Raw genomic sequence first — 25,045 nt, forward strand, 5'->3', positions numbered from 1 at the left:
AACCTCAGAGTCTAACCGACACTGTTTCCCCAAACAAGGTCCTCTCACCTTAACAATGAACTTGTGAAGAGTGCGTTTTGGAGCCTGCGGAGCAGGGTGTCCTGTTCTGCCCTGATCAAGAGCAGCGGAGACATGGAAAGCCGGATTCTCTTCCCACTCTTCTTGCTGGATCAACTCTGTTAATAGGAGCATCCTGGACTTTTTCTCAGGGCCCCGTGTTTCCGGCTGTGTTCCCAAAGAGAGTCTGAAACTGGCTACATGGTACCCCAAAACTTATTCCTCTTCCAGACACATATGCAAAGAATATCTGAAAACTCTGGACCACCAGAGACCCACAAAAGGTTGGGGTCAGTGGGGGCTGGGGTAGTTACTCTAAGGTAAAAAGTGGCTGGATTAGGAGAAATGCTGACTGTAAAATTCTGTTTGGCAGTTCAAGCACCATGACTTGAAATTTCACCGCTAAACTCAACGGAAAACTTGGGTCAAATACACTAGTAACTCAATATGATTTCCGTTCCTAGACATTTTTAGAAAGATATATGACATACTTCTGTCCAGGTTGGTTTAGATAGTAGAAAAAGTAGAACGGATGAATCTCAAGGCCTTTTCCAGCTTTATATTCCCACGCAGGAATTCTCCCCACTGGCAAAACCCTCTACACCCTCCGCACCCAAGCAGAGCTTCCCTGGGAAGCTTTCCCCACACTTATGGTGGAATCAGGAACTTTCTCCTCTGCATGCTCAAAAGATCTGAAATTTTTTTTATTAGAAGCACTCACTTTAAAATGCGAGTGTTTGTTCTTGATTATGGCTTTCTGGGTTTACTCGTCTTGTATTCTCATGACTTATCACTGTGCCTGACATGGACTATATCACAGTAATATTTTGTGGATGAATAACTAAACGTTGAATCCAGGATTCTGAAGAAACATTGACTCCTACAGATAAATTATAATAGCTAGGTCTTGGTGGTTCTGTTTCAAACCAGGATTTGTTTTTATACACTTTGGATTTAGCATTTTGTCTGTAGCCTCCCAAGACCACTACGTCTGGTTGTCAACATACAAAGGAACCTCCTCTCATTGGTGGTCACACTAAATCCAGCAGAGGTGGCTCTTACAACTCTTCTCTTCACAAATCAGGATTGTCATTTCCAGCATTTGTTGTGATTTCTGTACAAAGTGGCCTGGCCCAGTGGGGGAAGTTAGCCTTTCAACTTTTATTCTCTGGCATCTCTATTCTCATCAAACCATTCCTCAATATCACTCTAATTTCATATATGTGCTGCTGAAGTGAGCACCAAAATGTTCCTCAAAAACAAGGCAAGATTTTTTTAATCTTTCTTAATTTTTTAATTCGTTTAATTAATTTTTTGATTTTTTAAATTTTTCTGAAGAAAAAAAATCCCCATCTATTTCATTTGGAGGGCTTGATCCAGCAAACACTTTAAAAATGAATTTCAGGGTGGGGTGTAGCTAGACAGTGTTATGCCAAATTTTAATACAGTATGTCCTTTTCCCCTAAAAAAAAAAAAAAAAGGCCATTTGTCATGTTTAAGGAATATCTTTGTGAGCTACCACTGAGTCCCTTTATGTGACCGACCACAGACACAGAATAATATTCAATCCTAGAAATCTTCCTTTTAACTTTAGCAATTTATTATAGGAGCATGACACCCAAACTGTATGTGAAACATTGAGAGTAACAAAACCCACACTTTATAAATATTGGAAAGTATAATACAGAAATCTACCAAATAATGCAGGGTTCTAGTTACCTGTTTTAAAAGATAATCCATATGAGGAATCTCCTTGCACAAAACACTTCCCATATAGTTCAACTTCTCACGCAAATTATGTCAAGAATCCACACTTTTAAATATACTCCTGACCCTAGATCATTGGAGAAAACCTTCTATCATCCTCAGCGCCCCCCACCCCACCCATGAAGAGCAAGGCAAGAGCAAACAGATCACTAAAATGTCCACTTACTTACTCCCTCATAGCTCTCACTTGCCCTGAGCCCCAATTCCAGTATTTCAGTTAACTACCATCTACCTTAACGCTTCTCTTCTAGAACACAGGTCGGAATCCGAGGAGAAAGCTGCCGGTAACAAGCGAACATTATTGCCATGCCATGATACTTCCTAGATTCAATTATTTTAAGCTTTTGCCTTCCCCAAACTTCCCTATGAAGGCTTTTTTTTTTTTTTTGACCTTCTAAACAGATGAGCAACGAAGTGAACGTGTTCAAAATAAGCTGACCCTGCTACTGAACAAGATAGTTCATTCCCAGATTTCAATCCCATAGGATTTCAGCTCCTCTTCCTTAAATTGCTATTTACTCAACACATTGTACTTGGCATGCATCTTAGGCTGCCTTCCCCTTCTCCTCTCCCAATAAGAGTCAAGTCCTTGCAGGTGAAAGCAGAGTGCCAGCATGTGCTCAGGAGAAGCCCTATGGGTGATGGTAATGGGGATGGGCGGTTCTCCTGCGGTCTCTGGCTAGGAGACAGGACCAAGAACAGCCCCCTACTCAAAAAAATCGAGACCGTTTCTTCAGTTCCCATTAGAACCTACTGTAGTGGGTATGGGGATGTGGTAAACAAACTGGTTTTACCTCCTACGGAATTCTGATCAATTCAGTAGCAGCTGCCTACAGCGCTGGGTTAAGAAAGATAAGGAGACCACGTCTGGACCTCTGAGGGATTAGGGACAGCGACCCCGGGTGCCAGGGGAGGAGCATGCGCTGTGTGTGCTCAGTACCTGCCATCCCAGCTCCAATCACAGAGCTAAAATCTCAATTTCAGGACTTTCAGAAACTTCTTACTGCCTCGGTTCCTTTCCTAACTGAAGCGGTAAGCCAGGGACAGAGAGGATTCAAAGTCTTCCAGAGATATATTTCTATGCATCCTTTTATATAAAAAAGTTTTGGTGAAGAATCAGACTTAAAGGTCAATGCGATGGACCCAGCGTTCCCTCCTCTTGCCGCTAGCTTTTCCACAAAAGCAAAAGCATCAAAGCTCTTCATTCCAGAAGCGACACCAGCTGGGATCACTTAAGGATCCCATGGACAGTGCAGCCACTTGCTTTCATTCTAGGAGATGCTGCATTCTTCTGTTTAAAGAGCTCTTTCCTCATCCGGTGCTCTCCCATAACTCTGGACATCAAAGACAACCCTGAGATCAGGGGTACAGCATCGGGAGATTTGGTTTCCAACTTCTCCTCTGAAATCATTTGATAAAACCTTGCACAAAGTTGCTTCACAATGGTGAGAATACAAACTCAACAATCACCCCCAACAGGAGCCCAGAAATGTCCTAGGGGCTCAGCAAACTCAAAATAACAAATCAAACCCATTCTTCTTTTGATTTGTTCCTGATCGTGTTCCCCTCAGCCAGAAAAATCCTTAATTTTTTTTTTGGCAATATAAAAGATCAAAGAATCCACTTCATAATTCTTATCTAAAGAAGCATTATTAGTAAGCAAAGCGCACGGAGCACAGGCAATCTCTACTTCTAGCTTTATAATCGAATTTACTATATTTCTAAGGGAATCTTCATCAATTTGCACTTCCCTAATCAAATTCTATTGTTTAAAAAGGCAATTTTGCTTAATACTTGCTGTTTCCTCTGCATTACGGCAACGTGCATCCTTGCCCTCTCCGCCCCAAAGCATTTATGCCACTTATGAACTGGTAGACAGCCTCTCCTCCCCCTTTCTCTGAGAACAAACCACTTAGGCCAAGGTCATTTAAAAGTTCCTTTAAAATGTTTTCAACAGTTATAATGAAATAAAAAGTCTTTCCAAAATTAAAAAAAAAAAAAAAAAAGGATGTTACAGAGTAAGAAAATAAGTAAAAATCGGTTGCTTTTCTCAAGAATTCAATAAATATTCTTTTTTAGTGAAAGGCCAGTTTGCCTCTGTAAGTTAACTTACAATCTTATAAAAGCTTCCCAAATCCCAAATACTGAAATCATTTAAATACTTATCTCAGGGAAGGAAAAAGGCACACACACACATGGGCATCCCATGACAGAAGGCAACAGCCTGGAACAGGAGCCTCGCTGAGCCAGAGTTTGGAAGGTCTGGGGGTTCCATACCAGTTTACATTTCAATCCATGCCCCACTGTCTTTTCCTCCCTGACTGCTGACTCCAGGAGCCCTGGAAACAGAGGAGCAAACACAGCCAAGGGGAAGTCAGAGCCGCACACACAGCTCACCTCCGACTGGCAGAAGAGGGAAATCCTGTTGCCACTTTAGACATCAACAGAGCCTCAAAAACATGGTATTTTTGCAAAAAAGAAAAAATATGTATATGAAGTGTGGTGGTGCTGCCATTTATTGAAAGTCAGGCACTGTAGGACGGATAGCATCAAGTGTCTTCCGGGCAAGTGTGCCCTGTTTAGTATGAAATATTAAATTGAATAAAAACGGTAGGGGGAGAGTTCAGAAGGATAAACCATGTCAAAAGTCTGAAGAAGAGGATTTCTTTTTCCTCCAGCGAAAAGAGATCCAGGCCAACCTTTTTTTTTTTTTTTTTTTTTTAAATGGGCTACTACTCACTATAGGAGCACAACAAGATCACGGAGCGCGGAGAAAGCAAGGTTGAAAGGAGGAGCTCTCCAAACACACTTTGTAAACTACAGACCCAGAGTTTCAGAACTTACTTTCTAGGAAACCAAACTTAAAATTATTTCTCTTTAAACCAGATCATTGCTCACATGACATATCTCAAACTTCCAACCCCTTCATTTTCCCCACTGAGGTTCACTCGTCTTTAAGTAAAAACAAAACAAAACAAAAGAGCTGCACATTTTTATTTAGCTCAACAAAGTACTTAGGTGCATGGGCAGGGGACAGATCTCATAGGTACACAGCTGTGTTTCCTCATGGACTGAATACATACCATTGCCATGAATATATCCTTTACCCTAAAATGCAAATGAGCACCAAAAATATTTTTTTTTTTTTTACAAAAATGGGGCCTAAAAATAAGTCCTTAGGCGCAATTCCTGAACAGTAACTAGCCTGTAGATGATGGACCTTGTTTAAAGCACCACACAACAATGTGTGTTTACATCACCCTTTTATTTCATAGTTAGAAATAATACAGTTCCACAGGGTAAATCATCAATAAATAACGGTGTTTAATCATTAAACGTAAAAATCCCAACTCTTTGGCATCTGACAGGATTCTATTTCTTGTCAAACTAATGACTGTATAGATAGTTAATCTTAGTGATCATTCGTCAATACAATTATGTTACAAAGGTGCAATTTACTTTAAAATATACAGCAGCTGAAAATTTCCAGCCCACCAAGAAATCCGATCAATTCAGTAAGATAGGGGTCAACTTCCCCAAGGCGCTTTCACACGGTTTGCCTCAGTGAAAGTCTAATAAATGTTGATTAAGAGCTCCTAGGGTTTTCTAATACTTATTCTGCTCTAAACAGAGTTTGCCATTCATTCTGGTTAAAGGAAAGTCATATCTGCACCAAGAATGACCCACTCATTAATAAAAGGTGTTCTTATTTTATAAGCAAGACTGCTAACACCTAAGAAACTCACAGCCCCCAAACTAAAATTTAAGCAGTTCTATGCTGCCAGAAATGCCAATTCGGTTATAAATTGCACCTTCAAGAGTCAAAAAAGAAAAAAAAGAAATAGAAACTTTTACAAAAGGTTAAGTTACATACATTTTTCTCAAAATATATTCAAGAATAGTTGAGCTGTATTTGTTACTAAAGCCAGGGCGTTATTCCTTTAGCAACAAATTAAACCAGTGCAATTGACACAAATTGTTAAGTAATCCAGGATTAACCCATTAAAACTGCAGAAGCATTTTAGGCTCCCACACTAATCCTAGAAACTGGAATTTCAACGAGCGCTTGAGCTGCACAGAACTAAAACTAGAATGACCCGGATGCCATGCTGAATGGTATGACTCCATACTTAGTTTAAGCATTCAATAGTAGAAATCATGAGTCCTTCTACTAAAAGTTTCATTCACTTACAGAACATTCAGATGCAAACAGTATTATGCCTATCATCCGCAATTAAAAGAATCCTCTCTATTTTAAAGTTCCAGATGAATTTTTAACTTAGAAAGTAAGCACTAAGGAAACTTTTTTTTAACTTATGAAAACTTCATATTGGAAACTTTCTGGAAAAGCTTCCCCCCATCCATTGTAAAATAAATACTTTGTATCCCAAATTTAATTGTATTAAGACACACTTTGATAATGCTATAAAGAAATATTTTACAGCCATAGAGATCCATAACTTTCCATGCGGAAATAAAAAAAATCCACTGCTCAATAGTATTATTGAGGCAAGTGAAGAAAGATTATTCTCTTGTCAATCTGAAATGTTAAATTTTTCAGTGCAAAACCAGTTATAAAATATTTAAACTCAATATTTAAAAATAAAAAGTGGTCCAATTAGCAATGTTCAAGTTCTAAATTTCATAAAACAAATCATTACATACATCGTATAGTAAAATACAGAGATTAAAGAAGTACTTGAGTACTTAAAGATATAAATTTCTAATGAATCATACCAAGTCAGCAACAACCAAGCAGATAACATTCCCAATTTGAGTGTCAGAATCATAAAGATGGCATTACTGTACCACAGCCTTTTTCCCCCCAGCTAAAAAGCTATACAAACTAATGGCCGACATTCTGTTTTCTTTGCAGTTGCGTGCTCTAGAATGATTTCCCCCCAAGTACCTGTGATTTCATTCCTGTATTCAAATTTTGATCCAGACAATTTTTAGGTTCCAGGAACACTGAGCTGATATAACCATCTATAATGTGAAGGAGTCCTGTACAGAGAACGACAGTGGGTTTTCCCAGCCAAGCGGACGCTGACCTACACTGGTCGGTACTCTCTGCCCCTGGCTCATGTGTTATTCCTGGCAAACACACGGTCCCCTCGGAGGGTGAGGTGCTGGAGCTGGTACTGGAGCACTTCTGTGTCCGCTGGCTCCTTGATGCTCATTTTATCTAGATTGAGGTAGTCCAGAGATTTGGAGTGAGCCCTCTTACCTTTAAGAAGACAAAGAGGCAGAGGCCCGTGGAGGGCCTTGTAAGGTTCGTAAGGTAAAGATTTAGTGCACTTGTCTCCTGAGCTGGGCATCCGCCTCCGCCTCCTGCCGTTCACCGCCGGGATCTCGTAGGGCTGGTAGTACCGACTTCTGGTTTTGTACAAACGGGAGGAACGCGCGAGTCCTGCGTCCAGCTGCTTGGAGCGCAAGGAAGGCACAGCTTCTCCCTTACCCTCTTCACCTCCCGTGCACTTCTGGGCTAACTTCAGGAGTTCCTCGCCAGTGGTGAAGCCAACCAAGTAGTTGGAGTCCATGTGCAGAATCTGGTAGCCCGACACAGTCCGGCGCATGGGCGAGCACGGCGTGCTGGAGCAGCGGGGCTTCTCCGCTTCCGCCTTGCCGGGGGAGCTCGCCTCGGCCACCGGCAGGGGCAGCGTGGCCAGGGTGCTTCTGGACTCTCCGTTGACATCGACTTCCATGGTAGGCACCGGGCGGCACACTCCTGAAAGCAAACAGACTCAGATCGTAACGGCGTCGTGCACAGACCCTCGGGCCAAGCTGGAGTGGTTTAGCCGGCTCGGGGAGCATGAAATAACACCGGCCTGAAAGGCGGCCGCTGTCCAGCTGCCAGACGTTTATCGGTGTCTATAACGCACTCCAGAGCAGGCATTAAAATGACTATGACTTCTGGGTGCCTGGGTGGCTCAGCGGGTTAAACCTCTGCCTTCGGCTCAGGTCATGACCTCAGGGTCCTGGGATCGGATCTGGCTCTCTGCTCAGCAGGGAGCCTGCTTCCTCCTCTTTCTCTGCCTGCCTCTCTGCCTACTTGTGATCTCTCTGTGTCAAATAAATAAATAAAAATCTTTAAAAAAAATGACTATGACTTCTCTACCTTCACGAACGCGGAGCAGCTTAAAGTCTGGAGGACAACTAAAAGGTTCAGATGGAGAAGAAAACAGAAAACAGTCCTTCCCTACAGGAGGCACTCCGTTCAATCATGCAAGCTTTATTCCTTGATGTGGTAGTAAGCAAATCAAATACGGATCTCAACGTGAGGCAAATAAAAATATTCTACACGGCGCCACAAGAATCCACCAAAGACTCCCAACTTGAAAATTGGCATCTTTACATTTTCCATCATTTAATTTAAAATAAGCGCTGAGCTCTTCACACCTACGCATTTTTTTTCCCAAACGTGTTTAAGGGGCGTATAATGAAAGATGAAAACGGATCGATTTCTGCAAAGGTTCCAATACAGGCCTAAAGAAAGAAATGTTTTGAAGGTATGGAGGTGTCACTCTTAAGTTCCCCAAATGTTGCAAAGGTTCTTCCTCCCATGTCCCCAGTGAATTATTTACAGCAAACCATTTCCTAGTTTAAAAAGAAATCCTAAATCCAATAAATCAGGTCACTTTTAATATTGAGCATATATAAAATATCAGATCCACTTTGACTATTTGAGAAAATAGGCCACTGATTTACACGTTACTTTATTTTACAATACCTAAGACCCTGCACTTTTGAATAGTTTAATAAATGGCAGAATAATTCTCAATGAATGCTGATATTATTCATCATGATGATGACATTATATAGTTTGGAAAACCCCACTGATAAGAAGTACCACAAAAATCGGCCAGGTTTCTAGGAAGCTGCAGATAAGTCAAATTTTGGAAAATAATTAAAGTACTAAGGGAAACTGAGTGTGTCTTTTCAGAGAAACTTTATTTCTACTTGATCATCAGTATGGAGTAGAAAACACAATTTTTTAAGCATCTCAGGTTGCCAACCAAAATGATGTCAAATAGTAACCAATTTTAAGATGAAAAATTTATTGGAAGAGACTGTTTTGTTAAATGATTCTTAAAAATGCTTTTGTGAAGCAAATAACCTTTTCTTGGTTGAAGCATTTCCCAAAGTTTGGGTATTCATTTGAAATCCAAGCAATTCTAAAGCTTTAAAAAAAAAAAAAAAAAGAGCCTTATTCCCTCACTTGCATGCTATTCTTTCCTTTATGAGGAAATAAACCAAGACTATGAAGAATTCCCCAGATACCATCCTATCCTCACTACATCTACGTCTACATCTAGAACACAGCTGAAAACTGAGTCCTGAGATAGAGCAAATGCCAAAGGGATCCACAGAGCTTTTACTTACTTTTTGCTCTAAACCTTAGTCTATGTAGTTCCAAATTTAATTTAATAAAAATACTGTAGTCCCCTCAACCCTTTCAGATTTAAAGTAATTGGCTTTATTGTATAATGTAAAAAGTAAATTTTTATTTGATTGTGTAATTTATTTCCCTATTAGGAGGACTATCAGCTACTTTAATAAGCATACAGAAACTTGAAGATTTCTTATCTGATACACTTCAGAGGGCCTGAGCTTTGTCAAACCTTATACTGAATAAACAAATGTTTCCTCCAAGCCAAATGACATACTAATCTAATACTTCCTTTCTCACTAATTCTAGATACCCAGAAGGAGCCCAGGAGGACAGATCCAAGGCCTCCAAGTTACCAAACCTGACAGGGAGCTACAGGCGGCAAGTGTATCTCTAATAGTCCATTCTGAAAGACTAGGAGAGGAGGGCTCAAGTGAGGCTCAAAGAACCAGGGCTGTGCAGGAAACGGAGCACACACCCAAATGGGTACCCCACGTAAGAATGACCCAGGTGATGACACTCAAGCAGTCAGTCCACATGAGGTGACACCCTGGTCTAGGTCCCTTCCAAATCTGGGAATCCATGACAGTCCACACACCACCACCAGCCACCTTCCTGTGTTCTCATTCGGTGCATTACAAACTTGCCCCAATCCAAGCGTGCACACTCCACCCATTAGGATTCGGGTAATAATTCAAACAGAGGCTAGGCTGAAAGTCATCTGTGCCTCTGAGGGATAAAAATTGCTAAGCAAGGGAAGAGGAACAAACCTTTGTTAGGATGCAAAGGCTTGAGAGAAAAGGGCAGAAAGTATCTATTATCTAGAAAATAAGCACCTAGAAAATGAGAGAACTGAAGACAGTGAGTGAAGCGATCTATAAAGGTGATGACTGGATGGGACACGAAACAGCTACTAGGACAATACAGAGAGATGAGTAACCACCAGGGCTTCAGTTTCCAGCAGCCATAACATCGTAAAAACCAGCACGTGGGTAGGCCAAAACTACCTAGCAGGATCTTCAGGCACATACCTGACAGACAGTGATTTCACCCTGATGGTCAAACAAAAGAAACCGATGTGATCTAAGAGCTCTGGAAATTCCAACCGAGCAGCGTGGTGGAAGAAACCTACCATTTTTGCTGAGGTAAACAACACACCCCCTGTTAGAAGACACCACTTAAGCAGCAACTTAAAGACACAACCACTTCCAATACACTCTAACAGGTATGCGGCCTAGGAACTAAGGTCAACACTCTACGTCAGGTTTCTGAATTACAGTCTCACGGTCCTGGAACATAAGAACACTTGTCTTAAATGTTACATAGATCGCTGCAACCTACTGAACTTCTGATGAATGACTGTAAATTCTGGAAAAGTGCTCGCATGTTTTAGCGACAAAAACATCAGTACTTCTGCTCCAAACAGTAAGAGAGTCTCAAAACTAACAGCTCTGTGAGGTGGTTTCATTGGTTTCTTCAGTGTATTGTTGAATGTATGAGAACCTCTTCAAATCTTGATATTCATGTAGGAACGTCCATGGTGCACAACATAACTCTTGCAAACTGCTTAGATTTTTTAAAAAAACTTTTTACTTACATATTGATTGCCCTTCTAAAGAGCACCTAGCATGCACCACTAAGAAAGCTAGGTGGCGGCCACGTTTCAGAAAAGAGAACACGGACTGGCAAATATTTTGTTTTTAGCTAGGTGAAATGCTGACTAAGCAGTATGCCCTCCACTCTTCAATGTGACTCACTGAAAGCAAACTTCTTATGCTATTAAATTCCTGAGAATTTCCTGACTGGATTTAAAGACTGGACTAAGGCCCTGGGAGTAGTTACAGGGTCAACTTCCCCAGGTGACCTCTTAAATGAGCAGAGGTAGTATAGGAACACATCTGAAAAAGAAGTCGAGGTACTTTCTAATTCTGTAATTCTAAAAAAAAAAAGCAGTGATACTAAAGATGAAGATACTTTTTCACACAGTAAAATTTCTTACTAAAAGCACTAGATCAGGGATGCATGGGTGGCTCAGTCAGTTAAGCAACCAACTCTTGATTTTGGCTCAGGTCATGATCTTAGGGTCATGGGATCAAGCCCCGAGTCAGGCTCCATGCTGGGTGTGGTGTCTGCTTAAGACTCTCTCCACCTCTGCCCTCAACGTCCCCTTAACCCCGCTCACTTGTTCTCTCTGTAAAAAAATAAATAACGAGAAATTAATAAAAGCAGTGATCAGGAAACATGGCTACCATGAGTACAACTGGAGATGGCCTGTGATCAGAATAATCTTCATATTTTACCGTATAGATTTATTATTCCTTAACAAACCATTCATGATGAAGCATTTTATTTCCTATCCTAAAATAAACTGTGCCTCATAAATACCTACTGCCAAGATAAAAGATTACAAAGAACTCTTACAAATACTGCAGGTATGTGCAACAGGCAGCCACTCCCACTGCACCAGTAAGAATAAACATGAACCGGGGAAACTAGGCACCAGGCTAACTTCTGCACTGCTGAGCACTAGAAATCACAGAGAAATGACAACCTTATTGATTCCATTAATGCTTTTCATATGCAGTTTAAAGCAAAAATAAAAACCAGACAGAAAGCCGAAAAGTGTTGTTATTGTAATAACAGAAGCAGCAAAATTTCTGTTGATAGAAGAGTCTACAAAAAAAATACAACAGAGAATAGGAAACTCAACTTGTAATTGATGAATACTTTTAAAACTGAGTCTCCTAAACAAGTTCCAGGAACATATATGATTTTTTTAACTGCCACCTAAGGGTCTTCAGGATCAAAATTCCTTCACAATCTAATCCATAACAAAGGTACTGACATAGACTTACAAAAAGTGAAAGACCTGACTGTGTTTGTAGGGGCCACTGTCTTTCTTTGAAATGTGGGAGGATTCAAAACTCAACCAGGCTAGACAAGATAGCACCTCAGTATCTGCTAGAAAAATGTACACAGAGCATTATTTTAAAAACATGGGTATGGCATGCCATTGTGAATTCCGTCTGCAACTAATGCCAACAGGTCCAACGTACAACAAATGTGTAGGAGACCCTGGTACACCGAGATGAGCACACTCAAAAGACCATCATCAGTGTAAAATCTGCTCAGCTCTGAACACTCCCCAAGAGGTCCAACTTCCCAAGCATTTGGCACAAGGAGCATTTAAAAAATATAACCGAGGTGCCTCAGCAACTCAGACCAGCTCTGAAAATAGCTGAGAAGTTTCACAACTGGCTTACAAAGAATTCTTTTTGAAATGTACTGCATTCTGGGAATATTTTTTTTTTTAAATCAGGCTTATCAAAAAAAAAAAAGTCACCATCAGTAATCAAAAAAATTATCCCATATGCTTGAACCGTTTTTAGTAACACACAGCAATTCCATTTAAGAGAAAACATATATAACCGTCTAAATATACAGAACAAAAATGTCACCATGCGAACAAAATCCTTTTCAAGAAATGATCCATTTGGAATAGAGCCGGCTCTTGGCAAATGGAGCCTCCCAAGCATGACTACTGTCAGTCTAGCAATATCTAGAACCACTTAGTTTCAGCGCCAGCATCATCTTGGATTTCACCTATGCAGAGCTTCTGATCATGAGGAAGAGGACTCTGTAGACATGAAGGCAGGGGCTTGCCCAGAGTGGGATAGGCAGTCCCGGTTTCCTGACACTGGCAACCTCATCATGCTGTGTGTGGGGGACACGGCTCCTCAACTTGTACACATGCGAACAGCATCCGAGGAGCTTCAAAAACGATGATGCCTGTGCTATACCTCAGGTCTGTGTTTGAAGTCCTATGGGGCACAGCCTAGGCTCTGAACTTTTCAAAAAGATCTCCAGGACATTCTACTCTGCAGACGTGTTTGAGAACTTGTCAGACAGAACTTATCAGATAGAAGAATTTCACTCCTCTAAGTCCCTGCCTTTTTTTGTTGTTTTGTTTTGTTTTAGATCAGTCATTACCTTCCTACTAGTGGATACATTTTCTGCTGCTTGAAATTGTAACAACCTATCGCTAATGCCTTCTAGTTTACTGGGTCTAATCCACTGTGGGCTTAAAAAGCATGTGCTGATCAAACGTGTTGAAACTGGATATAAAATAAAAATAAATCTGTGCTGAATGAGAATTGGGCCCCTTGGTGTGTACACACTTTGCTACAGCTACTTCAGCTTCTTAGAAGCCCGTGTCAGATACAGCCCTTTGGAAAACAGTTTGGCAATTTCTGACACAGTTAAATAAATGTTATTAAAACACCCACCAACACTACTGTAGGTATTTACCTAGGGAAAATGAAAACGTATATTCACATAAAGACCTGAACATGAATACTTTTAACAGTTTTATTCATAATCACCAAAAACTAGAACAATCCAAACGTCCATCAACAGGGAAATGGAAAAAGAAACAGTGACCCATCCTTTTCAGTAACAAAAAGGAGCAAACTAAGATTATAAGAGTGAAAGCAGCAGATAGAAAATGCTACATATGTGTGATTCTACTTACATGACATTCTGGAAAACTAAAGGGACAGTAATCAACAACTGCAAAAGGTCAGGGTTGGGAGGTGGGGATAAAACTACAAAGGGGCACAGGGAATCTTGGGGAGGAGTGATTAAAATAGTCTATATATAGACTGTAATGGGCATTCCACAGCTGGATACATTTATCAAAACTCATCAAACTATACAAAAGGGTGATTTTTACTATATACAAATTATACTTCAATTTGAAGTCTGACTTCAAAAAATAAAAAAAAATTAAATTAAAATAAGAGAAGCCTGTCACACACTTCCAAGTTTTTGAACATCCTCCTAATTTTAAAATTCTTCAAATTATCAGATCTCAGAATCACAAGGCATCTTAATGGTTGTTCAGTCTATGTTTGGACATCTCCCATGACAGGCAACTCATTACCTCTTGAGTTGGTTCATTTCACCTTTGCAGCTATGCTAGACTGTCCTTGTATTTAATATATAACTATATCCATAATTATGTATACATACCTACACATGTGCCTCTGAAGAAAAAGATACACACAGACCCACATACACATTCCTATAACTTCCACTCACTACTCCTAGTTTTGTGTTTTATTTAAATTAGATGAGCTAACTCAGCCACATTATTTCTTACTCAATATCCTCTAAAAATATTTTGTACTTTGGGTTTTCAAACATCTTGCTTTTTTCCTCAAAACTTAAAATTTAGGGGGCGCCTGGGTGGCTCAGTGGGTTAAAGCCTCTGCCTTCGGCTCAGGTCATGATCCCAGGGTCCTGGGATCGAGCCCCGCATCGGGCTCTCTGCTCAGCAGGGAGCCTGCTTCCTCCTCTCTCTCTCTCTGCCTGCCTTTCTGCCTTCTTGTGATCCCTGTCAAATAAATAAAATCTTTAAAAAAAAAAAAAAAAAAACTTAAAATTTAGTAATGATTCCATTTTCCCAATGTTTTAAAATGCATTGTCATAAATCTGGTACACTGTATCTACCTAATGAAACAAAAGTGTCTGGTTTTCCCCATCATTCTTTTGAATCATTCTGCTGCTGACGGCTAATTTGGAGATCACTTATTGTGAAACCAGAAGTTTTTCCAGAATTTTTTTTCCCCGAGTATTTCCCCACCAAGGATTCTGACAACTCAAATTCAAAGCAAGGACCTATAAAGATCTTGCCCACGTATAATGAGATATCAAAGCACCAATGAACTCACATTAATATACTTTTTAAAATGCTAAAAAGCTACAAAGATAATTATTAAATTCTTTTCACCTTCAAACACATGGAGTCACATGGATAACTGCATTGGCATAGATACAAAGACGACGCACTGAAAAAAGACAACGAAAAGACAACAGCGCCGCGTTAATTTTAGCAAGTTTAAATTGATGGTATAATAAAAGGAAGGTCACACTTGCAGTGAGCTTCTATATGACTAAGTGAAACTGATGCTCCTTTCAGTCACCTGTATGCCTTTCTTTAATAACGTATGACCACATACAACCAGAACTTTTTGCAAATTATTTCACCCATCTCTAGGGATTAATGTTTTACTAAAATTTCCCTGAAATCAGAGCAATTACCCCTTAACTACTCTACTCTGAAGTATTATTCCAAAAATCTCCTTTATCTCACAGGAATAAGGAAAAACCGCAATCAATAAGGCAAACACTTCAAGATAATAAAGTTAGCAATCTGCAACAATAATTTCAGTTCCCATCATTAAAAATTTCATTCCTGTAGTATATATACTTCCAATCATATCTCAACATTTCACATTCATCTGTTTATGTAGTCCTTAAAACACATGATATGTTCACACAATGGGTTAACAAAAAGAAAAAGCAAAATATAACTCACCAGACTAAATCCCAGAAGATGTCACTGTAGAATGTCCAATGAGTCCCAAGGGAACACAGGCATAATATTTTTTCTGCTCTACTCCAGATACTAAACATGGAATATAAAAATAAACCTTTAATTTAACAAGTAACACAACTTACAAAGCAATTAGAACAATTCTAACTGCAACACAGGAAGAAACTAGCAGGAGGTACGAACATCAGGTACAGGTTATAGAGGATGCAATATTAATTCCTTTTATTAAAGCAAACTGACTTTGTTCAGCTAAACTGAACTTCAACCATTTTAAAATGTTTATTCCTCTGTATTCTGCTGCTGCAATTCTACCTCGAGACTAAGAGTAGCTAACTGGACTAAGTACAGACACACAAATTTGGGGGTTAAATGTTAGCTCCACCACCCTAGCGCTCTTTGTGTAGTCAAGAAATTCACAGTATCCTATGAAAAAATGATGATGAGGCTGGGGTTAAAACAGGTTCTATTCATGGCCTGGCTAAGAACTTTGTGTCCTGACCTTGTATAAAGAGTAATATTGAAAATGAGGACAATACCATTCTTCCTCCCTCATAGAGCCACTATGTGGATCAAATGAGAGGAGTCAGGGGAACGTGTTCTGCACGTTGTAAAGCCCTTTAGAGATGTGTGATGTTATTATTATGCAATTAATTTTTGCTGTCTACTCATCATAGCCGTAAAATAGCAACAATAAAAATCCTTCATAAGACCGCTCTGAGGCAAATGGTTGGAAAGGCCTTGGAAAACACTTTTTCTTTCTTTCTTTTTTTTTTTTTTTTTAAGAGAACACCACTTCTTTAGAGTTTCCACATTGCTTAAGATTTCGAGCATCTCCTCTAGGCCTCTCCCTTTTCTGGGGAGGTAATGTATAAGAGCATCCGTCTTTATCTCCTACCTTCCTTGTTAATTGGGTGAATTTCTTGAGGTCAAGAAAACTCCCCGAAGTCCCATCCACCTGTGAAGATTTCTTTGGTGGTTGGGTTTCTGTTGCTGTGTCAACCTGGGGCCAGGGAGCCTCCGGTGGGCTCAGTGGATTCATTTCACCAGCACAGGTGCACAGGGCCCCCAAGACTGGCTGCAGTGAAAACAAGCCCTCACAGCCAAAGCAAAGGGCAAGGGAGAAGGCAAGGACTTGTCACCTTATTACTTTCCTTACCACTACTGAAGAGTTTCATCCAAAGGAAATGCATCGTTTACTGAGTTAAAGGGATCTGCCTCTTGAACTTTGCAAACTGGAAGGAGTGAGTGCACCAAGACTTGGCAGTCATTCTGAGAAGCTCCCATGGCTATCAGCCTTTGCAACCCCCCTAGATTTAGGAAACGGCTTCATTCGCGATGCTCCCTTTCTCGCTGCTTCTGCCACAGACTGGGTCCAGACTGGGGAACCAAGACTCCCGCAGAAGGAAGACTTGCTTCTCGCCCACCAGGGAGCCTCTGGTTTCTACATAAAGTGAACAGTAACGTGGCAAAAAACTGTTGCCTGATGATCCTTTTTTTTTTTTTAACCTAATATACCCACTCTTGGAAATGTCCCCAATACTACTGTTACAAAGTTCAAGCTGATTTCTTATTCGAGTAAATGGATTTTAGTGGGGATGGAAATTTAAAAAGAAACTCCTATTTTTGAGCCCCTCCTGCATGCCAAAGCTAGGGGCCAATTCTGTGGCTTCATCTTAACCCCGACTCCGCAGGGGTGGGGGTGGGGGGGCACCATCCCCCTTGCAAAGTGTTCCATGAAGCAATGCTATCTGAGAGTCAGGCAGGAACTGAACCCCGGTTTGCCTGACTCCGAGGCCCACCGACCTTGCTTTCTATACATGTGGCCTCTGCTCAGTGGTAAGCCCGGATGGACAGCTTTTTACACAACAACCATGTTCCTGAAAAATGTAAATTAATTTCTGTAAATGGAATTCTATTTCAAATGTGTGGAGAGGCACTTTATTTTAAAGCTTTATTGCCTCACTTGCGAAGTGATTAGAAGGAGGTGCTTTTAGCTACTAGTTCTCGTGTTATTTCCAACTTGACAATGTGAGGATGGAGAGGCACATACCGGACGGAGTCCTCTACAAAGTCCGTCTAAATCCTGGACCCTTTCTCCGAGAGGAGAGCACAAGATACTTGAAAAGCATAAATCGGAAGGGAGGACAAAACCGTGATCAGGCAATCCTGGCTGGTTATGTGGTTGGATGCCAAATACAGAGAGACATTTCCACTTCATTTTTCAGGGCTACCTCTATCACAGAGTAAGACCCATTTCATTTAGACTTTTGGAAATTTAGATAGAAAACCCAGGAGCAGGAACATTAGAAAAATCTGGACGTGTTTTAATTCTAAAGAAAAACTAAGTTTAGGGGCACCCGGGTGGCTCAGTGGCTTAAGCCTCTGCCTTCGGCTCAGGTCATGGTCTCAGGGTCCTGGGATCGGATCTGGCTCTCTGCTCAGCAGGGAGCCTGCTTCCTCCTCTGTCTCTGCCTGCCTCTCTGCCTACTTGTGATCTCTGTCCAATAAATAAATAAAATCTTTAAGAAAGAAACAAACGAGTTTTAGAAAACACTGTAAAATCTCATTCAAGCTATCATGTAATTTGTATCACATATTTGGTGATATGTGCTTCTTTTCAAGCTTTTAAATGCATGAAAAAATATATTTTCCAACAGTTTTTTCAAGAGCAAAAGAAAAATCAACCTAAAACTTCATTCTGGATTTGAAAACAGAGAGCCTTAAAGTAATTATCCAACACTCGCCCGGGAGCTGATGTGGAAGTCTAGGAAATGGTCGGTAATTTCATAGTAAACAAAGTGTAGTAACTGATTATCCCTATTAGGGCAGTGCCAAGCCAAAAATAGAATACAAACACGGAGTCCAAGGGAGCCACCCAGGCGAAACTAAGGTGAAGGAGCTCCATTCCCTGTCTCATTTTTTCCTCATTTCTGACTGCTTATTTCTGTGTGTGTAACCACCTGCTATCTGTGCACACGGACTAAGAGGAAGAAAATAAAGATGATGAAGAGAAGAATGAAAAGACAGACCAGACATTAGTATAAGAATGTGCCTTCTTGAAGAGATTGCCTATAAAGGAATCTAGTTTAAAAAAAAAAAAAAAAAAAGGAGAAAAACTAAAGAAAGGGTTTTTCCCCATGTCCTGTAGAAACAATTAAGATTGTGCGTAATGCAATATGAAAGTTCCCAAAGAACTGGATTTTTAATAAAAAGAAACCAATATTTTTGAACACCTTCTCTATGCCAAAAGCTATAAGCAATTTATAGCTACTTCAAGAAGACAATACCACCCCCACTTTAAAGTATTTGACCAAGTAATACACTATTTGAGAGTCAGAACAAGAATCTGAACGCCTACCAGTCTGCCTCCAAAGCCCACGGACACTGGCAGAATAGGGATGATGAATTAATATACTTTGTTTACTATGAAAGTTACCAACCATTTCCTAAATTTCCACTTTAGCTCCAGGGCAAGAGTAGACAATCACTTTAAGGTTCCCCTGCTTTTAAATCTAGAATAAAGTTTTAGATTGAGTAACATTTTTAGAATACTTTAAAAATCTATAAATCCCTAACACTTGCAACTGATTCTGGCCAACGCTTTGACCATGAAGGCTTGGCAAGATATCAACGGATCTCCTCTCCAAGACAGTCAGCAAGAAGGAAAAGAACTCATGTGAAAGGCTTACAAGATACACTAAACGCTGTGCAGAAAACCAGACAGAAGTAAATAGAGCAGAGGCTAGACTGTATAATGCTTCCAGCTACAAACAGCTGAAACGAGCAGAAAACCCCGTGACATTATCCTGGAAGCAATGAAAATAGGAAAAAGTCAGCATGGCCAAGGTCTTCCCGCAGGCCTCTGGATAGGGAAGCCATGAGTGACGAAGCAAAAGACACCCAACATATGACTGCAAATGAAGCTTCTGCAAATAGGAAAGTTTGCAAACATTAACTAGGAAGTGTGTCAAATTTCTCAGGCAAGGTGATAGATATCAAAACAGGTAAATAAAGAAGAACGTCCTTCAAAAGTAGGGAGGCCATATGTCTCAGTTCACAGCCAGTAATGCGGCATAATTATTTATAGCACCCCCTTTATCTCTCCAAAGTGTCCCTGTTGGGCAATTATACTGTTATCCTACTCAAAAATAATATTTAACAATGAAAAGGTAATGAGTTAAAAGACTGGGGAGGGGGAAGTAAGGAAAAAAGACCCTTCTGCTTTCACAGTGGCTTGCCACACAGATCTGAGGAGTATTTATTTGGGTGTATCCACTCAGCTGCTCAATTATTCATTCACTCATTCTGTCATGCAACAATATTTCTTGAGTCTTATTATATCCCAGCATTGTACAGGCACTGGGGCAAATACAAAAAGTGAAGCTGGAGACACGGCAAGAAGGAAAGACAGACAGACATGGAAACACAAGAAAATCTAAAACATAGAATAGTAAACTTGAATGGTACTGGGAGCCCAGAGAAGGCAGTGTTTTTCCCCCAAATACAGAAAGCGCTACAGGGAAATGTTCAAGCCCACACAAAACCCCTATGTACAAAAAAGTCATAAGTATCAGACTTCAGCACAGATCCACTAATAAAATAGCAGTAAGAAAAAAAAAATAACGGAGAATAAACAGGGTTGACAGAGGGAGGTGGTGGGGGATGGGCTAGATGGGTGATGGGTAGTGAGGAAGACACCGGTTATGTTGAGCACTGGGTGTTATATGTAAGTGATGAATTACTAAATCTACTCCTGAAACCAATACCACACTATATTAACTAACTAGAATTTAAATAAAAATTTGGAAGAAAAAAAAAATAAATAAAAATTAGGGGCACCTGGATGGTTCAGTCAGTCAAGGGTCTGTCTCTTAATTTCAGCTCAGGTATTGATCTCAGGGTTGTGGGTTCAAGCCCTATGTTGGGCTCCACCATGGAGTCTACTTTTATAAAGAGGTTTTTTTTTTTTAGAAGAAGAAATTAAAATCTATCACTTCCAAATCATATGGTTATAAGTACGAAGGCCAGCAAATAGCCCTTCTGAATTTTGGTAAATAAATCCCACTAATCATTAAAGAGTATATTATAGAAAACAAGATAAATTTTAGGCAAAGAAAAATGGTTGAGTAGAAGTTATGGGTTCTAATTCTAGAACCAACACACAAAGAAAAAAATGAAAACAGGCAATATTTCTCAGAGTAGCTATTCAAGGAGAGATCAGAAACATAAAAAAGCAAGTGAAAAAAATAGGTAAACATTGCATTCAGACTAATGAAAATATTTTGCAACCACTAGTCTCAAAGATTACTCTAAAAATAAAAAAGACAAGGACCAAAACATCTCTCAAGTAACAGAACACTGAGCAGAAATAAAATGGTTTAACTGCTAAAGTTACAACACACACAATAAGAACAAAATGCTTAGCTGTACCTACCCTACTCTACATGTTCCTCGTAGAGATTACTTCAATCTCACTTTTCCATTTGTAACTCATAAAAACTAAATCATCAACAATTTTAAGAAGAGTTATTGAGCAGGGTGTGACATTTCTGAAACCATCCACCATCCCTGACCTTACAAACAAATCATTAACCTCACCAAGGGGGGAAGACAACCCATAATCAGTTCAGTAAGACCAAAAAAAAAAAAAAAAAAGGTGTTTCTCTTCCTACTATCAGTTCTTTTAATAGCAACCCCCTGAAAGTGCAGCATCCATTTTCCCTCTATTTCTGCTAGTAGAAATTAAAGCTAGATTACCAATGTTGTCTCACTATTATGTAAAGTCACCCTTCTACTTTTAGGGGAAAAAAAAAACAACACACAAAACTGGTTTCACTACAAATATGACTGGCAGTAACTCGAACTGCAGATCTACATGCAGTCTTTACAAGAAATCCGCCTCTGAGGAAAGCATAACCGAAATGGGACAGGTGCACACGGTGGAACTGGCTAACCTTCCACATGAAAGCTTAAACCCAGGAACTTATTTTGATAGGCTGGTGACGGAATCAAGAGTTCTCTCTGGAGGAAAAGACCTGATTTTTTTCTCCCAAAGGATATAAATCAGCAACAGCAAAGCAAATTTCAACCCTGTATATAAAGTTTTATTACTCCCACCACACTAAATACTTCAAAGGGTGTACAAGAGCTCTCCAAAGGATACAAAATTATACAAAGGAAACAAATTCGCTGACCATGATGCAAGGTCAACAAATACCCTGTATATCTTTTGTCCTGGTGTTGTCACTATGAAACAGTCTCACCTGCAATTAATTAACTAGAATGTTGACAGAAGCATACTGTATACACCGCTCTTATCAAATCAAGAGCTCTACGGGTTCATTAATCCTAACATTTCATCCTCGTCATTTTATTAAGTTTATAATGCATACACAACCACATGATAGAAACACCGAAATCTATGCAAAATTCATCAAACATAATTGTGTAAGCATAAATCATGGTCTTGAATTAATAAAGTACCCAAAACTTCTGCAATAATAACCAATACTGTATTTTGAAATCATTGAGAAGATAAACTTTGGGAAGAGATCATTTCTATCTCTCTTAGTGTGTAACTTCCTCTACAGGGTGATAAAAATACATAAAGCAACTAACAACTCTAAATTGTAGGGTGGCTCATCTCAGAAAAACAATATAAAATAAAGAGTTCCAGTAACGTCAGAATTGTTGTGCAAGAATTGCTCTTTTCAGCTAGGAGTAGCGAGCATGCAATAAAACGCTACTGCCTCTATTCTTCCTCAAACGGTGAGAAAGTTCCAGCCCCAGTTTTACCTGGGCACTACAATCATACACATACCCTCTCAGCATCTTGGCTGGACACAGATAACTAACCCACCCATGTGCAAACTGCTGCGGGCGGAGAAGCAGGAAGATCCTAAGATCTTTGGAACATTTGCAAGGGGAAAGGGACGGGGCCATCATTCCCTTCATGTTCCCATCGCCTAGCTGGCAGATTTGCAGATTCCACCACTAGAGAGAGTTTGGCAGCTTCACAATGGGGCCGCCTGCTCAACGTGTGACTGCCGCCCGCCTGGAACCCCCTTTTCTCTGCTTACCACCCGCCCCAAAGTCCACCCGCGACAGGTGGGGAGAGGGCGGAGATGCCCAGCGACAAATCTGCCGCTTTCTCTTCTGGCCAGCACTCGGCCCGAATCCACACGCGCGCCCCCGGGCACGTCGGTCCGTCCGCCTCCGCCGCACCGGCAGAAGCGCAACGGGCGCGGGCTGCGGGCTAGAGAGCGGCCTCACCCCCCGGATTGCAGCTCGAGAGTAGAGGGCCGAAGAGATAAGCCCGTTAGGGCTCGCCCCCAGGCGCTATCTGGCCGGGGCAGTCGCACCCAGCGCGCGGCCGGGGCGTGCGGCCAGAGGCGCAGCAGGCCCGGGAAAGAGCTACTTCTCAATGGGGCCCCGAGGCCAGCTGCCCCGCGGTGCGGGCACGCCGGCGGAGGAACTCGCGTGCGCGCCAACGCGCCCCGACTTCCGCACCGCCGCACCGCGAGAGAGGCGCTCCGGCTCGCCGAGTCCCCGCACCTCCCCGGCGAGCGCACGCCGCGCGCACACGGGGGCGCACGCCCCCGCACACTCACACGCGCTGCACACTCACGGCGTCTCCGGCCCCACCCCTGTGCCAAGCAGCCGCGGGCTCCCCGCACCCCGCAAGGGCCCCACCCAGTTTCCCAGACCCCAGCCTCCCGGTCTGGCGCCCAAGGACCGGCCCGCCAAGGCCCGGGGCCCCTGGGGCCGACCCGCCGCCTATCCCGGAGGCCCGCCCGCCCGGGGTTCCCCAGCACCGCGCGGACACCGCGCGCCCGGCCCCGACACGAGGCAGAGAGGAAGGGGCGGTGCCGCGACTGGGGCTGGCACCGGGGCTCGGTGACTGGGGCACCCCCCAACCCACCCACCCATCACCACCACCTTTTCTACAGCACAAAAGGTTGCAGGCGGAACCGCCGTCCCCGTGCAACCTACCGGTGGCCCACGGCGCCGCCACCTCCGCTGTGCCCGGGCCGCGGAGCCGGAGACAAGGGCGGGAGAGGCGCAGGGCTGCGGCGCCGAGATCCGGGCAGAGGCCGCCAGGCGAGCCAGCCGGGTACCCTCTCCTCTCCCACCGCGCTCGGCGCCAGCTACCGCCCGGCGTAGTCCCCGCCTCCTCCTCCTCCCCCGCCCGCCTTCCCGCCCTCCTCCCTCTGGCTGCGGAGGCGCAGCCCGTCAGCGCTGGGCCCGCCTCCTGCGCCCGCTCCGACACCCCGAGGAAGGGCGGGCCGGCGAGAGAAAGGCGCTAAGAGGCCTGAAGTAGTTGGCGGGGGCGGGGGAGTTGCGGACTAGGGCGGGGAGGAAGAGTCCTAACACCTCCTCCCGGTCCCAACCGGCGCTCCGACTCCGGAGCTCGGTCCGACTCGCAGGCCTGGCTACGCTCAGGTTCCCTCAGTTAGGTGGTGGGGGGAGGTTTGTCATTTGTGAGTCTCTGCTTGAAGGACTCAGCACTGAGCAGAAGTAGAGAAACTGGAAGCCCGTGAAATGACAAATTATAGGGTCAGTCTTGAAAATCGCGGGGTGAGGTGCATTCAAATTTAGATTTTGATTGGATTCACTGTTTTTGAACCCTCAGACTTGATCTTTTCCATTCTTGTAAGAATTGATCAGGCTTTTCTATTCTCAATCCATACGAACCACCTCTGCCAAACAAGAAACTCGGCGTTAAGAATATGATATTTGTTTCGCTCTCACGATGTGCCAAGCCTTTTCACATGCATTTCCAAATTTACACCTCTCAGTTCTGTAAGGATGTGACCAATTATGACCCACACTTTAAAGGGTTGGAAAGTTTAACTTCCTCGAGGTCACACACCTAGTTAGTGTCTGAGCGGAGCCTGAACCACAAAACGGTTTATAAATGTTGCGAATTTATGCTCCAGTCTCAATCCAAGAGAGTTTGTTGTTAACTTTGAACAAATTTGAATAAATCTTGATTCAAACATGTTCCAAAATCTACATATGCCTCTGATAATATAAAGGCAAATGAATCTGAACACCCCTATTTCAAGGGAGTGATGCCTGCCGGCTTCTCCCCTGGAAGACATTTTATACTACCTTTGTGTGCCCTGAAGTAAGTATGGGAAGACAGAGGGAGAAGGACACTTTGAAGAATATTCTCTAAAGAACAATTTCAGGAAACATAAATTACTTTATTTCCAACACAGATACGTAGATAGCTTCTCAAATACAGAACCTGGCGCCATATACTATGTATTAAATAAATAAATGAATGGGTTTTTTTTTTTGCATCAGTTATTTCATATTATAATCTGTTTGACACGGTGGTGAATTGTTCTGATGATCATGCTCATAAAACCTCTTCCAAAATACTGCCTATTTTATATTCAGAAACTTCCTTTTATTCTGTCCTAGCT

At 41.9% G+C, this 25,045-nt stretch overlaps 1 protein-coding gene across 2 annotated transcripts; it reads right to left on the minus strand.

The window, feature by feature from the left end:
* Nucleotides 1–5,070: 5,070 nt before the first annotated feature.
* MACIR (macrophage immunometabolism regulator) lies at nt 5,071–23,787 on the minus strand. Of its 2 annotated transcripts, none has more exons than XM_080804470.1 (3): nt 23,604–23,787; nt 15,594–15,683; nt 5,071–7,552 (listed from the first exon to the last, which is right to left on the minus strand). In XM_080804470.1, exon 3 carries the CDS (start codon nt 7,527–7,529, stop codon nt 6,906–6,908), a length of 624 nt encoding a protein of 207 aa, XP_080660596.1. In that variant the 5' UTR covers nt 7,530–7,552; nt 15,594–15,683; nt 23,604–23,787; the 3' UTR covers nt 5,071–6,905. The 2 variants fall into 2 exon arrangements, with proteins under 2 accessions (XP_080660596.1, XP_080660597.1); XM_080804471.1 differs by lacking the exon at nt 23,604–23,787 and adding an exon at nt 22,884–22,929.
* Between the last annotated feature and the right edge of the window lie 1,258 nt (nt 23,788–25,045).

The sequence above is a fragment of the Martes martes genome, assembly GCF_963455335.1.
Source record: "Martes martes genome assembly, chromosome: 5".
Taxonomy (NCBI): domain Eukaryota; kingdom Metazoa; phylum Chordata; class Mammalia; order Carnivora; family Mustelidae; genus Martes; species Martes martes.

Coding starts and splice junctions, on each gene's coding strand:
- MACIR (XM_080804470.1), bottom strand. CDS start 7,529: ATGGAAGTCGATGTCAACGGAGAGTCCAGAAGCACCCTGGCCACGCTG.